This window comes from Talpa occidentalis, unplaced genomic scaffold (assembly GCF_014898055.3).
Source record: "Talpa occidentalis isolate TD23 unplaced genomic scaffold, MPIMG_talOcc4v2.1 talOcc4.3, whole genome shotgun sequence".
Taxonomy (NCBI): Eukaryota; Metazoa; Chordata; class Mammalia; order Eulipotyphla; family Talpidae; genus Talpa; species Talpa occidentalis.
In genome coordinates this window covers 72158753-72175795 of record NW_023603184.1, presented here as the reverse complement: position 1 = coordinate 72175795, position 17043 = coordinate 72158753, and the positions used below count along the sequence as shown (strand labels likewise).

Genomic DNA, 17043 nt, shown 5'->3' with positions numbered 1-17043 from the left:
TCAGAGATACTTTGTTATATCTGGCTATGTGTTATAATCTCACTTTATTTGCATCTCTGTTTCTTCACTTTATGTTGCTTAGGGTTTGACATTTACTGCTGCAACTCATGTAGTATTTGCTGAGTTGTATTGGGACCCTGGACATCTAAAACAAGCAGAAGACCGTGCTCACCGAATTGGACAGTGCAGTTCTGTGAATATTCACTACCTTATTGCAAATGGGACTCTAGACACTCTCATGTGGGGAATATTGAATCGCAAGGTAAAGCTTGAATTTAAAACATGTTACCAGCTTACTCACTATGATCATATCCTATATGAGTTAAAGGTTGAGTTTTAGGCCAAGGATATTGATGCTAATATAAGCAAGTTCATTTGGTAGTACCTTATCTGCAGACCTCTATAATAAGAGAGAGGTATGAATTTACATGTATTCCTATTACTTTCCAAGCCCTTCTACTATGTTAGAGTCTAGCGAGGGGGAGTGTTAGGTAGCAAGGAACCATAATATGTTCAAATCCCAAGTCCTTTTTAAAGTAAGCAAAGAATAATCCCTTGTTAGAAGGATTCTTGAATTCCCAGCTAATTTTGGACAGAAAACAGCCTGTATCCAGATTCTAGAAAAGATAGAAGGAACATTACTTTTCTGTCCCTTCAGCTATCTCTTCTCACTAACCTTGAGGGATGTGTATAGAAAGGACTAGGTAAGCATTGGATGTTTTTTAAGCACTGAGTGTAGATATTCAAAAAAGTCAACCATGTATAGGTTCAGTTTCAAAGTTTATAAATATTAGAATACAAGTTTTTGTGAGAAAAGAAAATAGTATAACTTCTCTGGTTAAACCTTTTCCTCACTTAAAATAGGAATCATTGATTTGGTAATTTGGCTATAATTTTAAGTGATTACATTACTAAAGCCCATGATATGTTGAAACAATAAGATTTTTTGTAGTTGTTGCTAGAGATTTAAATGCAAAATCAAGTTACTGCTTAGTAGAAGTCAGCAGTGAGGTAAACCATTGTAAAATCATATGCTTTTCCATCTTACAGACTCAGGTTACAGGGAGCACATTGAATGGTAGGAAGGAACAACTTCAGGCTGAGGAAGGCGATAAGGAAAAATGGGATTTCCTGCAGTTTGCAGAAGCCTGGACTCCAGCTGAAAGTTCTGAAGAGCTCAGGAATGAAATTTTGTTCACTCATGTAAGATTACAATAACTTTCTTTTCTATTTTTTAAAAACCAATGTTATTGTATATTGTCTTAAAATAGCAACTTTCAATTATTCATGCTATACAGAAGAGCCTTCACAGAAAGCTGGAAAACCAAAAGGTAAAATTGATAAAAGGAGACTGCAACCATGTCTTGTGTCTCCTAACAGTTATATATCAGGACTCACTGTTCTGCTTCTCACAAAAACCAGCTCAATAGAATCCAACCTTCAGAAGAAAACAAGAAACTCTCTAGTATAGGAGGCTAGGGAAAGATGGACTAAGTTTATCATAAAATGAAACATAGACATAAATGCAAAAATTGATATTTGCATTTGAATATAAAGTTTTGTTTCATTCAAACAATATTTTTATGTGGAATCGTATATTTGTGGCTATAAAAATCAATAGATTTCTAGTTATTTAAAAACTATATATATCTAAAATAATGACTTGTGGTTCTTCTTTATCCCCTACTGAACTGAATTCATTTCTAAAATAATTGAAGAATTTGAAACACATTTTCCCATGTTTATTATTTTTATGTCTACCTGAAAAAAAAAATATGTGTGGAAAAGCCAAAAAAAAAAAAAAAAAATCAGTCTGTCACCCTCACAAATCTTTCTTCCCGGATTTACATGTTTATCTTTCATAGTTTAGTGTTATTTCACCCAGATTTTTCAATTAGTGTAGTAATACACACCAGGTTTTATCCAAACTGGAATCTTACAATGTAGCCACTGTTTTTTAAATTTGTTTTGCTTTGCTTGTATGTTTTTTTGTTTATTGGCCAGCATATGACGCATGTTTTAGATGTGCATGCTGCCCACCACTTTGTCTTTATACTTTCCAGCTTTATGCATTTTAAGAAATGTTCTTTTTTTTTAAGGTCCTAAGGAAGTCTAGTACCTATTTTTCTTTTGAAAGTTGCCTAAATTTCAGCATTTCCAATGGGAATTTTTCTATTAATACTGATTTCTTTTTGATTCTTTTCAAGATTCTTTATAAAAAGATCCTACATTTAGCATTTTTAGGCTATTTCCAATTTTGTCTATTAAACTTTGCCAAATTATTCAAATTTGCCAATTGTCTAAAAAATCTTGTTTAATGAAAAGTTTATAACAGCTCAAATTGGATGGTTTAACAAGCTGTGAATATTTTGATAGCACCAGCATTTTAAGGAATGTTCATTTTATCTCTGTGCCACCCTCCTACTGCTGCAGCTGGAATATAGAACTGGGGCAAGGAAGAGGGACCTTCCACTGCAGTCAGGATGATGGAGAGAGAGAGAGGGAGAGAGAGAAAGTTGGTCAGCACATGACAGCCCAGCCATTCCAGTATTATAGAAGGAAAGGCTTTGAAGCTCAAAGAGGAGGGCCCTTAGCAGCAGAGAATGAACCTGAGGGCAAAAGGAAGATAAACTGAGAGCAGGAAGAGAATCAGGAGGCCAAGTGCCAGGACTCTTTACTCCCCCTAGTCGCACTAACCTGCCAATCCATTATGCTAAAAATGCAGTGAATTCTATTGCTGACTTTTAGAAAACCAGTAAGTCTTGTAAATTTGGCAAATTGGTCTAACATGAACTGGGCTTCAGGTGAATTGGCTGTTAGTATATCAGCCTTTGGCAAATTGCTTTTTTATACACTGACCTATAGCCTAATATTAGTATCATTGTGAGTTAGGAAGCAAGGAAACTTGTGGTGAGGAAGAGAAGGATGAGAAGAAATTTTCCTGAACAGAAATTTTTGTTAGTTTTGGAATTTCCTGCCTTCTTTCCCCACCTGGTGTTCGTAGCTCTTCAGAATAGCATTATCTTCAATCTCCCTTCTCGCTTAATCAGAATTGTTTGTCACATAATTCAGTTAATTATTGAGATTTAAAAAAAAATCCACGAAACAGGGATGGAAACAGGGTGGAAACTCTTCCAGTATAAGCGTACTCGTTGTTTTAAAATAGTAAACATTTTGGTATAATCTCTTCTTGTACTCCCTCATCCCACCACTAGAACCTTCTGCAACTCCCCACAATCTCATATAACATGGGACCACTGAGACTTTCTTTCAACCTAAATCTGGTGATAGCTATTGTTAAATACTTGAATAAGACTCTGCATGTAATTAATCTACACAAATGTGTGAGTCATCATTCTTTAGCAACTCTAAACTCTAATTTTTATTTTTACTGCCATCCTTTAAGGGGCATCTTTTCACTTAACTGTATCTGTGGGAAGCTTGAACCTGTCCCTTAATCTCTTAAGGGCCCTTTCCCGTTCCCTTTTGACCCTTTATGGATAATTGGCATCACCTCTTAGCTAGCCATGTATGCCCCTAGATGACTAGAAGGGTTTCTAATTCTCTTTTATTCATTGTATATAAATTATAAAATATCCAAAGAGAAATTTGGTGCATAAATGATGCATAGGCGAGCAAAAGAAAATCCTGAGTCTAGTTCCTACTTAGGACAAGTCTGTCTTCTTGGTTTCTTTTCTACAGATCTCGGTAAGTCACAGTTGTTTCCATTTTGTTAATTCATCCATCAATTCTCTTTCCATTTTGTTTTATGTTTGAGATTTCTGTGTAATCTCTTAGTTCAGCCACATTGAGTCTCTGCTTTCCCTTACACGTTGTTTTCATTTTGTGTTCTCTTAGTTCACTATCTTCCAGTTCATATCTGTCCTCATTAGCCTCTCCCTGGTTGGCTAACCTTCCTTACCATGTTCCTCAGTACTGGTGTCTTCCACCTGGCTCACACAGCACCCTTTTCTCTATTCTAACCTTCCTCAATTCCCCTTATCTCCTGTCCTTAAGACCTTCTAGAGCATCCTTCAGTCAAAGCAAATTTACATTTCAAACACCCACATTTACATTAAAAATAGATTGGCTGGTTTCTGGTCTGCTGCAAAAAAAATTATATATAGTAGGGAAGGAAAACTCTTCAAACTATGCAATTTTAAAATATGTCCTCAAAATTCAAGAACAAACTTTTCCATTTTTATTAAATATGAACGTTGTATGAAATGTTTGTTTTGTTGTGGGCCAAGAAGTGGAAATAAAAAAACGTCTCATATATATATATATAAATTAACTTTGTTTCCCACATATTTTTTGGTTGAAAAAAATGGTACCAGCATAAAGAAAGTTGATCACAGGAATTGTAGCAATCATGAAGTCTAAATATCTCTTTCAAAATCTCTTGTTTCTAAATATGCTAAGCATTGGTTTCTTAGACCTAACACACCTTAAGCTAGAATATTTGCTTAATATATATTTTACAATTCAAACCATTTTTTTAAATAAATTTTATTTTTATATTCCCCATACAATTGCAACCCCCTTATTTTGACCCCAATCCCTCCCCTCCCCGCCCTCCACCCCCCATAGAGTGTCTCTGTTTCATAGTTTTTTGTTGATTTTGATTTTCACTTTCTTATAGTTATTCATTTTCCTAGTCCCTTATTTAAGTTTTCTAGATTCCTGCTATGAGTGAGACCATCCGGTATTTTCCTTTTTCTTTCTGGCTTATTTCGCTGAGCATGATCCCTTCCAGCGCCATCCATGTTGCTGCAAATTGCATGTGTTTATCTTTTTTGCATGCTGAGTAATATTCCACGGTGTATAAGTACCACATCTTCTTGATCCAGTCATCTATTTTTGGGCATTTGGGTTGTTTCCAAAGCTTAGCTATTGTAAACAGTGCTGCTATAAACATAGGGGTGCCGGTGCTCTTTGGAATTGATGTTTCTGTGTCCTCTGGGTAAATACCTAGGAGTGGAATTGCTGGATCATATGGAAGCTCTATGTTTAGTAGGTCCAGAAATCTCCACACAGCTCTCCATAGTGGTTGGACCAGTTTGCACTCCCACCAACAGTGCACAAGAGTTCCTTTTTCTCCACAACCTCATCAACATTTGTTGTTGCTAGTTTTTTTAATATGTGCCATTCTCACTGATGTGAGATGGTATGTCATGGTAGTTTTGATTTGCATTTCCCTGATTACAAGTGATGTTGAACATTTTTTCATATGCCTGTTGGCCATTTGCATTTCCTCTTCAGAGAAGTTTCTTTTTAGCTCTTCTGCCCATTTTTTGACTGGATTATTTTCTTTGTTTGTGTTGAGTCTCATCAGCTCTTAGTAGATTTCTGTCATCAGTCCTTTATCATTAGTGTATGTGCAAAAATGTTCTCCCAGTTGGTGGTGTTTCTCTTTGTTTTTGTTATTGTCTCTTTTGCTGTGCAGAAGCTCTTTAATCTGATGTAGTCCCAACTGTTTATCTTTGCCTTCACTATCACTGCTTGGGGTGTTGTCTGTAAAGATGTCTTTGATGTGCATGTCACGTAGTGTTTTGCCTATATTTCCTTCTATGTATTTTATGGTTTCAGGTTTTATGTCTAGTTCTTTAATCCATTTTGAGTTGGTTTTTGTGTATGGTGTGAGGTAGTAGTCAAGCGTCATTCTTTTGCATGTAGCGACCCAGTTTTCCCAGCACCATTTATTGAACAAACTTTCTTTGCTCCAGTGCATAGTCTTTGCTCCTTTGTCAAAGGTTAGTTGACCATAAATCTGTGGGTTTATTTCTGGATTTTCTATTCGATTCCATTGGTCTGTGTGTCTGTTCTTGTTCCAGTACCATGCAGTTTTGATGATTATGGCCTTGTAGTATAGTTTGAAGTCTGGGAGTGTGATGCCTCCATTCCCTTTTTTTTTTTTCAGGAGAGCTTTGGCTATTCGGGGTTTTTGGTGATTCCATATGAATTTCATCAATAATTGTTCTATTTCTTTGAAGAATGACATTGAAATTTTGCTTGGAATAGCATTGAATCTGTATATTGCTTTTGGTAGGGTGGCCATTTTAATAATGTTTATTCTTCCAATCCATGAGCAGGGGATGTCTTTCCATTTCTTTGTGTCTTCTTCTATTTCTTTTAACAGTGTTTTATAATTTTCTTTGTATAGGTCCTTTACCTTTTTTGTTAGATTTATTCCAAGTATTTGATTTTTTTTGTTTTGATAATAAAAGGGATGGTTTTTTTGATTTCTTCTTCTTCAGATTTATTGTTTGTATATAGGAAGGCTACTGACTTTTGAGTGTTGATTTTGTATCCTGCCACTTTACTGAACTGATTGATGAGTTTAATGAGTTTTTCTGTGGAGTTTTTGGGGTTCTCTATGTATATTATCATATCATCTGCAAATAGTGATAGTTAATTCAAACCATTTTTTAATAAACATTCTGTGATTAGTCTGCATAATAACCTAGAAGTAAGGGCAAGCAGATAGCATCCCTGTTATGGATAGAGACAAAAAAAAAAAAACTCTGTTAAAGCTTACATCACATTGTACTCTTATTAGATGTTTGTCTTGTTTGCTCTTATGACTTCACTCACACTATATGAGCCAGCAATTCCACTTCCATAATACATTATTATGTATTAAGTAGTTATTCCATTTAACAATCATGATCTTGTTTTACCTTCAAATCCACACCATGAAGCAGATATCATTAACGTACCCCAATAAAGCTCAGAAAGATTATGCTGTTACTATGCCTTAGTTTATACAGCCAGTAAGTGACAGAGCTGGGATTTGAACCTGTGCCTTTCTATTCCATAGTCTGCCTTCATAACTTTGCAAACTGTATTAGATGCATTAAGATTCACACATTGTGGGCCTTCAGTTATTTGTGGAATGAATAGAACATAGAAACATTTTAATTTGGGTTAGCCAGTGTTTATGGGATATGTACTACATATAGGGCATTCAAAGATCATTCATTTGATAAACATTTATTAATATTATATGAAATGCAAATCAAAACCACGAGATACCACTTTACACCCACTTGAATGACTAAAATAAAAAGACAGACCACAAGTACTGGCAAAGATATAGAAAAAATTGTAATACTCCTGCAGTGCTGGTAGGAATGTAAAATGGTACGGCTGTTTTGAAAAACAGTCTGGCAGTTCCTTAAAATGTTAAACATGGAGTTACTATATGAACCAGCAATTCCACTTCCAAGGGATTGAAAATATCTGTCCACACAAAAACATGAACATTATTCATAATAGCCAAGAAAGTTAGAACAATCTAAATGTATATTAATTGATGAACAGATAAACAAATGGAATATTATTCAGTGATAAAAAGAAATAAAATTCTGATACATGCCCACACAGATGAATCCTGAAAACACTGTCTTCAGTGAAAGAAGACAAACACAAAGGCCATGTTGTCTGTTCCTCTTACTTAAATTGGCCAGAATAGCCAAATCCATAGAAACATAAAGTAGATTCATCGTCGCCACACTTGGGAGTTGGGGATGTGGGGGATGACTGCTTAATTGATACGAGGGTTCTTTTTGAGGTTGATGAAAATGTTTTACAATTAAACAGTATTGACGGCTGCATATTTCTGAAAAGGCTAAAAATTACTGAATTGGACACTTTCAAAGAGTGAGTTTTATGTTATAAAAAAGATTACATCTCCATGAAGCTGTTATTTGAAAAAAAAATACTATATTGTTAGTTGCAAAGATAAAGGAAGACACATGTAGTTTTCCTTTGGAGCTTACTCTTTAATTGGGAGAGATAGTCATAAACAAATCATGTTAATGCAATATGATAAATGTGAAAATAGAGATAAACTGAACTCTGGAAACCCAAAACAGATTAAATAACTACCTGCAGCCATTGGAAAATTTCCCATAGGAAACATCTGAGTTGGATTTGGACAGATAAATTCAAAGGGAGTGAGTTCTAGTGCAAGCAGAGGAAACACCCAGCTTGACCTAAAGTACAGTGATATGAACAGATACCAGTTGTTCTCAGAATGGGATTTCCATGCAAATCTATTCACGCAGGGCACATGAAAAGTGAGTCAAAGGAAGCCAGATACTGACTGTGATCTGATGGAGAAGAGTCTCGTATGCCCTGCACAGAAGTTGGATTTAATCCGGGGTGTAATATAATATCATCAGGGGCTTATCAGCACATGAGTGATGTGATTGGATTATCTGTTTTCAAAAGATAATCCTAGTGGCAGTGTGGAAAATGTATGGGAGGGAGAAGAGACACCAGTTCTTGTTGGCAGTGTTATTTGGGGGACAGATGAGATCTCTATCTCCCTCTCATCCAGTTTCAGCCTATGGTGAAGAAATTTGCTCTCTCCACTTACCAGGATTTTCTACCCCTGTCCCTGGAGGAGAAGAAATAATCTGATTTTTCAGCACCTGAGAACAGTTCAAGGCCAGTTGAGGCATCTCTCTCCTTCACTGTAAGCAGAGTACAGACACCTGCCCTGTAGTCTGTTTCCTTGTTTATTTGGGGCAAATAGTTCCATTTTGACTTTGGGTTTTAGCTGTTTTTTGGTTTTTTTTTTTTTTTAAATATACCTTTCACTAAAATTTTACTTTGCTGCTACCAGGCACTTACAGGTCTGTTAGTAAAGCCAGTTCCTTTTTCGCCATAAGGCTATTTATTACTATATAGATTTCCAGATGGTATTTGGGGCACTGAACTCCTAACAGTGATAGTGATGATATAGAGGAAAAGAAAAATTCCAGATTTTTTTAGAAGTAAAATCAATAAAGGGAGATCTGGGTAGAGTGCTGTTTAATAGCAACACGTGCAGGAAGAGTACAGGGGTTTGAAGCAGACATTTGAGGAGAATGCCACAACTCAAGGCAGGCAAGTACATAAGAAGGAACAAACTGAAGCCATAGAAATAATGTAGTTTAGTCTCTCACTGCAAGTTTCATGTCAGAGGACTTCATGGCTAATGTAGTAAGCAGTGAAGAATAGAGAGCTTGTGGTGGCAGGAAGGAGTTGATTTAATGGCAGAAGCGAACATTTTATTTCAGACCTCTTGAGGTTGAGGAGTGTCTGATCCTCTTAGCTGTTGTCCAGGAGACATTTGGAAGTCAAGCCTGACAGTTAAGAGCACAAAGGTGCTGATTAACTTAACCCTCCATGTCCTATTCTAACAACCTGTGCATTACATTATATAATATGTTGCTGTAAACCCTAATTGTCCTTGTTGATGGAGAGAACTCGTTCCAAAGACATTTGCCTGCATTGCTTTTGATGTCATCTTTAAAAATAAGTAATAACATTTTTCTTTTTGAACACTTTGTTTTTTTAACCAGAGTGTTAAAGCAATCAGAATTGTTTTAATTTGTTTTGCCCAAGAGACTAAGTGGTGCCTTAAGAGTTGTTCACATTAAAATTTTATTTAACTACACAAGAATGGACATTTTGCAAAGTCTGAAAAATTCAATCATTTCTTTATAGACAAATTTATTTTATTTTTTTAATATTTTATTTTATATAATTCTTACATCATCTTTCATTTCTGCACAATGTATGCATTGTCATTTTGGTTATATTCCCCATACAATTGCACCCCCCCTTATTTTGACCCTAGTCCTTCCTCGCCCCCCCCCCGTAGTGTGTCTCTAGTTTATAGTTGCTTGTTGATTTTCATTTTTACTTTGTATTAATCAGTCTTTTTCCTGGTCCCTTATTTAGGCTTTCTAAATTCCTGCTAGGAGTGAGACCATCTGGTATTTTCCTTTTTCTTTCTGGCTTATTTCGCTGAGCATGATCCCGTCTAGCTCCATCCATGTTGCTGCAAACTGCATGTGTTTATCTTTTTTGATTGCTGAGTAATATTCCATTGTGTATATATACCATATCTTCTTGATCCAGTCATCTATTTTCAGGCATTTGGGTTGTTTCCATAGCTTAGCTATTATAAATAGTGCTGCTATAAACATAGGGGTGCAGGTGCCCTTTGGAATTAATGTTTCGGTGTCCTTTGGGTAAATACCTAGGAGTGGAATTGCTGGATCATATGGAAGCTCTATCTTTAGTAGTTTGAGGAATCTCCACACAGTTCTCCATAGTGGCTGGACCATTTTGCACTCCCACCAGCAGTACAGGAGAGTTCCTTTTTCTCCACAACCTCGCCAACATTTGTTGTTGCTAGTTTTTTTAATATGTGCCATTCTCACTGGTGTGAGATGGTATCTCATGGCAGTTTTGATTTACATTTCCCTGATTACAAGTGATGTTGAACATTTTTTCATATGCCTGTTGGCCATTTGCATTTCCTCTTCAGAGAAGTTTCTTTTTAGCTCTTCTGCCCATTGTTTGACGGGATTATTTTCTTTGTTTTTGTTGAGTCTCATCAGCTCTTAGTAGATTTTTGTGATCAGTCCTTTAGCATTAGTGTTGTGTGCAAAAATGTTTTCCCAGTTGGTGGGGTTTCTCTTTGTTTTTGTTATTGTCTCTTTTGCTGTGCAGAAGCTGTTTAATTTGATGTAGTCCCAGCTGTTTATCTTTGCCTTCACTATCACTCCTTTGGGTGATGTGTCTGTAAAGATGTCTTTGAGGTGCATATCATGAAGTGTTTTGTCTTTTATAGACAAATTTAAATTAAATTTTCTAATTAATTAAAACTCTCCTTCTATCACTCTATAGCATCTTGCTTATTTACAAATGTTAATGAAGTCTTTTTAGTTCAGTTCTAATCAATGGGCTTTTATTCAGGAGACCAGCAAAATGTCCCAATAATCCATTTGTAACACAGCAATTTTGTAAATTCTATTATGAACAGGAGACCAATGACATGAGGAAATGATGTTTCCTACCAGAAATGCCCTTGAATCAAAGTCTATTAAACCCAACAGTAGTGCTTTTGTTGGTGGTTTGTGCTGTCCTGGAACATCATGGGATTGTGAATTTGCTTTATTGATTTTTATGAGTTTTACTGGATTTCCTTTTCCTCTCCTTCAGTTCTAATAGCTGACTTTTAACCCTGTCATCATGGTCAGGGGGTTTGGTTCTAAATAACAGTAATTTACATATGGTATAAAGTAGAACAGATATATTAAGTCCCTGAACCTTTCAAATAAAAACATGCATTTTTCCACCTTAAACATTTTACAGTTTTTATTCCTAGTACTTCTCACAAAAAGCGGTAAGTTATTTTTTTTGTTGTTTTTCAAAAACAATATTGAACAAAAGACAGGAACATAATAACTGAGTGTCAGCTGAATAGGAGTATGTTCTGTCTTCTACATTTCTATGACATAAGCATACTGATTTAACTGTATTTTTCCGATAAACCTTGAAAAAAATATATTGTTTAAATCACTCCTCTTATTTAGAAACACCTACATTTAAGTTCCTTATCATACATTAAAAGGGTCACTGAACATTCTTTTTTTTTTTTTAAGATTTATTTATTTGGGCCTCCCTGGTGGCACAAGGGGTTAAGCACAGCACTAGGAAGCTATCCGTAGCATGAGTTCGATCCCCAGCTGGCCAGGGAGCTACCCACATGGCACAGCAGACCTCTCCTGTCTCGCCTGCTGCTCCCCTCAGCAGTGTATTTCAGTCAGTCCGCCTGTTCTGCTCCCCTCTCTGTCTCTGCTGAATCCTCTCACCGCCCCCCCCACACCTCGGGCCTGTACTCCAGTTCTTGTATGCACAAATAAATCTGGTGTACAGGCCAGAGGTGTTGCGGGGTGAGAGGATTCATCACAGACAGAGAGGGGAACAGAACAGGCAGATTGATTGAAACACACTGCTGAGGGGAACAGCAGGTGAGACAGGAGAGGTCTGCTGTGCCATGTGAGTAGCTCCCCTGACCAGGGATCGAACTCATGCTGCAGTGGCTGCAGATAGCTTCATAGGTTGCGTCTTCACCCATGTGCCACCAGGGAGGCAGTTATTTCTTTACAAGGACAAATGATCATGATTAGTTAGGACATTTGTCACTGATTCGTTTCTATAATGGCTCTTCTAAAAGTAGTCACAAAAGACAAAACAATCTTTAGCTTAATCTTGCTATCAAGTAACAAAACTTTACTGCACCATAAAAATATTTTGTCTTTTTGTGTTCCTAATTATCTTTGCCACTGAGAAATGCTGATAACATTAATAAAATCAGTAATTTTTCAAATGTAGACCTGTCAAAACAATATGGGCTCTGAGTAATTATCTATCAGTATGGCTGTTGTAATGTGAGAATCCTAGTCTCTTTGGGTAAGACCCGTAAATCTTGCTCCTACAGGGAGTCATGTTCTTGATAAATCTAATATTTTAGAAAACTTCCTTATTGGAGAACATATGGATTACAATTATTTCTCTCCATGTTTTTCTCAGATGCTTTAATCAATGCAAACACTTCTACTTTAAAAAAAAAAAATAAGGAAGGGCAAAAGAAAAATAATTTAGAAGCATCTTATATAAGAATTTTGCATTTATGTTTAGTATATGTTTCTATTATGTCTCTTCTGAATGCAAGAATGTAGCTACAAAAGAGAAAAAACATTTTAGGCTGGTATTTGCAAAGCTTATGAAAGGGTACTTGCTCTTTTATTAACCACACAGACCAAATACCTCCTAGAATCATCATGAGCAGCTGATAGTGATAGGTCCTTGAAGGGTAAGTAAAGAATCAGGCTTTTCTGCCCTCCCACCATTAGGATGGATGATGGATCCCTGCGATCCTGAATGCATGCCTGATGGCGGGCATCTGGAGTAGGGTGTGGGCATGCGTAGGTGAGTATACCTGGGCTGAGAGCTGGGCTTATAAGGGTGGCGTCACGGGGCTTCAGGAGACCAGATCACCAGAAGAGAGAGAACAAGGCAACGAGAGAACTCCAGAGAGCCCAGAAAGAGTGAAGACTTGCTGCGGGCTAGGAGGCCTGCCAGCCTCCTGGCCCCCTGGAACCCCTGCCTGCCATGAACCTTGTAAAATCCCAAATAGAGCCTGAAAAAGCCACTTAGGGCTCCAGGACCCTCCTTTACCCTGTCTGCTCCAATCATAGAGATGCTGCTCTATGCTCATCCTGCCACTACAGTCCTTGTCTCAAAACGTCAGAGGTAGTATATTTTGTTTTAATTTGACCTGTCAGCAAATGCTCTCTCTTTTGATTGCCTCACCATTATAATGCATGTGCTTTCCTCAACTTATCACTAGTTTCTCTCTTTCTGACTCTGTGAGCACTCCATGTCCTTTGCTCTCCTGTGAGAAGCTATTCAGAGTCCAGTTACAGCAACAGCAAATGACTGTCTGTTATGCCTGCACAGATGTTTCATTCCATGCCTGTACAGATTTTCCTCTGTTTGGCATTTATTCATTTTTTTAAAAGTTATTATTTGAGAGACGCCAGAGGAATTCTCATTAAATTTTAAGGGAATTTATGTATTTGTTTCCCCTTCAAAAGTTAGGTTCATCACCCATGTTACATTTACATGTGAACCTTCAATTTCTCTTTATTTTTAGAAAGTTAAGGGAAAAGATGGATCAACTCAGCTCACAGATGCATCTTCAGATATTCTAATCCAGTGACCCTTACTTAACCATTGTTGGGTCTCAAATCCCTTTGAGATTATGGAGAAAGAAACTCTCCAAAAATGCACATAACAATACAGGCATTATTTTATTGACACTATCAAGGGTTCTGCAGGCTCACTGAAGCCAAGGCCACCCTAGGTATGGTGAGAGACCCATGGATCCCAAGTAAAAAACTTACATTTGGTAAATCTGTAACGGTTCTTTGTTCCCATCCAACACATGTAATTAATTATTTTAGAATGTGTCAGAGATTTTCTCACCTGTTTATCAGTCATCGCAACTAAGTGTCAAATAAACTTCATCAACCAACTTCCTGCCTGATTGTTCAAAGGCTGCAATCAGAAAGCATAACTGATTATATGATTCAAATTTCTAATTGATTACCTCAAAGGAAGTCTTTATTCTAGTTAGGCATCTGGCAGCCTTATCATCAGGGAAATAAGTTGTAAGGTTCACTACCTGTAAATACATTCATCATTGTCCAAGTTAGTCATCATTACATTAGCTAAAGTTATTGCTGCTGATTAACTTGCTCTCCTCTTTTTTCTAAAATTATATTTAAGTGAATCCTTTGGTTCCTGAAATTATATACCTTTCTACCACCCACTCCTTTCTGGATTTTATGTGTTAAGGTCTCAATTATTACCTAAGCAGCATGTGGCTTGAAAATAGCACCTGTGCTGATTACCCCCATACACTGTAAGTAAACCCTCCTAGTGGCAGAGCCACACGTCAAATTCTGATTTCTGTCAGTCACTGCTAACCTTTACTCTCAACCTGCCTTTAACAGATAATGAGAATTTCCCAAATGCTAATTTCTAAGTCATTGCTTAAATAGTAAAAGATTTCTTTTTAAAATTACTTAATTAAATAGCTTAATTAAAGAGATCAGATGCAAAAGTTAATATTTTAACACACTGAGAATTCCCTTTTGAAAGATGTATTTAGGTTTTGTTTTGTATTGTTGGGAGGGTTAGTCTTCTAAAAATCTTAAATAGTTGTTTATTTTGGCGGGAAGATGAAGACATTAGAGTGTTTTTCAAAGAAATTCTAAAATATAGGACAGAAAATGCTGATTAATTAGTGTATGTTACAGTGGCCTGTTACTGTATTTTATTTAGGGTGTTTCATGGTTCCATATGAAATTCGATAATGTTTGTTCTATATCTTTGAAGAATGCCATTGAAACTTTGATAGGAATTATATTGCTATCTGTATGTTGCTTTGGGAATTATATCTGTATGTTGCTTTGGGTAAGATGGCTATTTTGACAATGTTTATTCTTCTAATCATGAACAGGGACTATCTATCCTTGTGCCTTCTATTTCTTTTCACAATGTCCTATAGTTTACGTTGTTTGGGTCCTTCACCTCCTTCGTTAAGTTTACTCCTAGGTAAACTTTAATTCCTTTTGATGCAATTATAAAGGGGGTTGTTTTCTTGATTTTTTTTCCCCCTCCTCTAACTCATTGTTGTCTATAGGAATACAACTGAGATTTGTATATTGATTTTATAATCTGCCATTTTGTTGAACTGATAAATTATTTCAGTTAGCTTTTTAGTGGAATTTTCAGGGTCCTCTGTATAGTATCATGTCATCTGCAAATAATGATGGCTTTAATTTATCTTTTCCAATTTGGATTCTTTTTATATCTTTCTCTTGACTAACTGTGCTAGTTAATGAGAGTGGTCATCCTTGTATTTATCAGATCTTAGTGGAAAAGCTTTCAGTTTATTGCCATTGAGAGTGATGTTGGCTGAACATTTGTCATCTACGGCCTTTATTATATTGAGATATGCCCATATCCCCATTTTTTGGGATCTTTGCAATAAACGGAAGCTGAATCTTATCAAATACATTCTCCGCATCTCTTAATATGATCATATGATTTTTCTCTTTCCTTTTGTTGATGTGGTTAATTACACTGATTGATTTTCAGATGGTGAACTATCATCCTTGTGTCCCTGGAATAAATCCAGTTGGTCATGGTTAATGATCTTCTTGATGCATTGTTAAATTTGGTTTATTAAGATTTAGTTGAGAACATGCATCTATGTTCATCAGGGAAATTAGTCCGTAGTTCTTTTTTTTGTTGTTGTTTGTTTGTTTTGTTTTGAAGGGGTAGGGTTCCCTAGTGGCGCAGGGGTTAAAGTCTCAGCACTATCAAGCTGACGCCAGTCACTGTGACATGAGTTTGATCCCCGGCCAGGGAGCTACGCAAATGGCACAGCAGACCTCTCCTGTATAGCCCGCTGCTCCCCTCAGCAGTGTATTTCGTCAGTCTGCCTGTTCTGCTCCCTACTTTGTCTCTGGTGAATCCTCTCACCCTCCCATGCATCTGGCCTGTACCCCAGTTTTTGTATAAAATAAATAAATAAATCTTTAAAAAAATAAAAAAAAACCATGATATCATATATATCATAACATTTGTCATTTAAACCATTTTAAGTGAAAATTCAGTGGTATTAATTGAATTCACAGTGTTGTACTATCATCATCACTATTTCCAAAACCTTTTCCTTAACCCAATCAGTGATTCCTTAACCATTTAGCAATATCCCTTTATTTCCTTTTCCTCCAGCCCTCAATAACCACTAATATTTCTGTCTCCATGAATTTGCTAAACCTTTTCTTTCATGCAGCATTACTAGTACAAATAAAGTTTACTATGTAAACTATCTTTTTTAAAAAAAAGATTTTATTTATTCATGCATACAAGAAATGGGGTACAGGCCAGATGTGCGGGGAGTGAGAGGATTCATCAGAGACAGAGGGGGGAACAGAACAGGCAGACGGACTGAAATACACTGCTGAGGGGAGCAGCGGGCGAGACAGGAGAGGTCTGCTGCAACAGGTGGGTATCTCCCCAGCCGGCCGGGATTGAACCTGCACTGCAGAGGCTGCGGACAGCTTCAGAGCACTGCGTTCAACCCGCTGCGCCACCAGGGAGGCCCTATGTAAAATACCTTTTAATAGTATACAGTATTTTGCTATTATCTACAGTATCTATCTTTGTTATCTATTGCTGCATAACACATTACCTCAAAACTTAGAGTTTTTAAATAACTTCAGTCATGTGTTATTTCTGTTTCTGTGTGTAAGGATTCAAGAAGGGTTTAATGGAGATGATGTGTCTCTGCTCTATGATGACTGGAACCTTTGCTAAAGATCCCAAGTTTGGGAGCTGGAAACATCTTAGGGCTTGTTCACTCACAAGTCTGGCAGTTGATGCTGGGGCTTCTCTGGGCTGTCACCTTGAACACCCACACCTGCTTTCTCCTTGTAGCATGGTCTTCACAACATGTCACAAGAGAGAAGAGAGAGACAAAGTATCAGAGGCTAGGTAGAAATCAGAGTCTTTAATGACTTAGCTTCAGAAGTCACACAACATCCCTTTCAGTGTATTCTGTTAGTTGAGGCAGCTACAGGGGTCCAACTAGGTTCAAGAGAGAGGAACACAGGCCTA

The 17043-nt window shown here is 36.8% G+C and overlaps 1 protein-coding gene across 9 annotated transcripts in view; it reads left to right on the top strand.

Annotated features, from left to right (window-relative positions):
* The window catches only part of ZRANB3 (zinc finger RANBP2-type containing 3), a 183897-nt gene that overhangs the window by 122139 nt on the left and 44715 nt on the right, over positions 1-17043 (top strand). For all 9 annotated transcript variants that reach the window (XM_054699685.1, XM_054699684.1, XM_054699683.1 and 6 more), the window contains 2 exons: positions 83-262; positions 1051-1203. In XM_054699685.1, coding sequence (XP_054555660.1) covers positions 83-262; positions 1051-1203 — 333 coding nt within the window. The remainder of the gene's footprint in view (positions 1-82; positions 263-1050; positions 1204-17043) is intronic.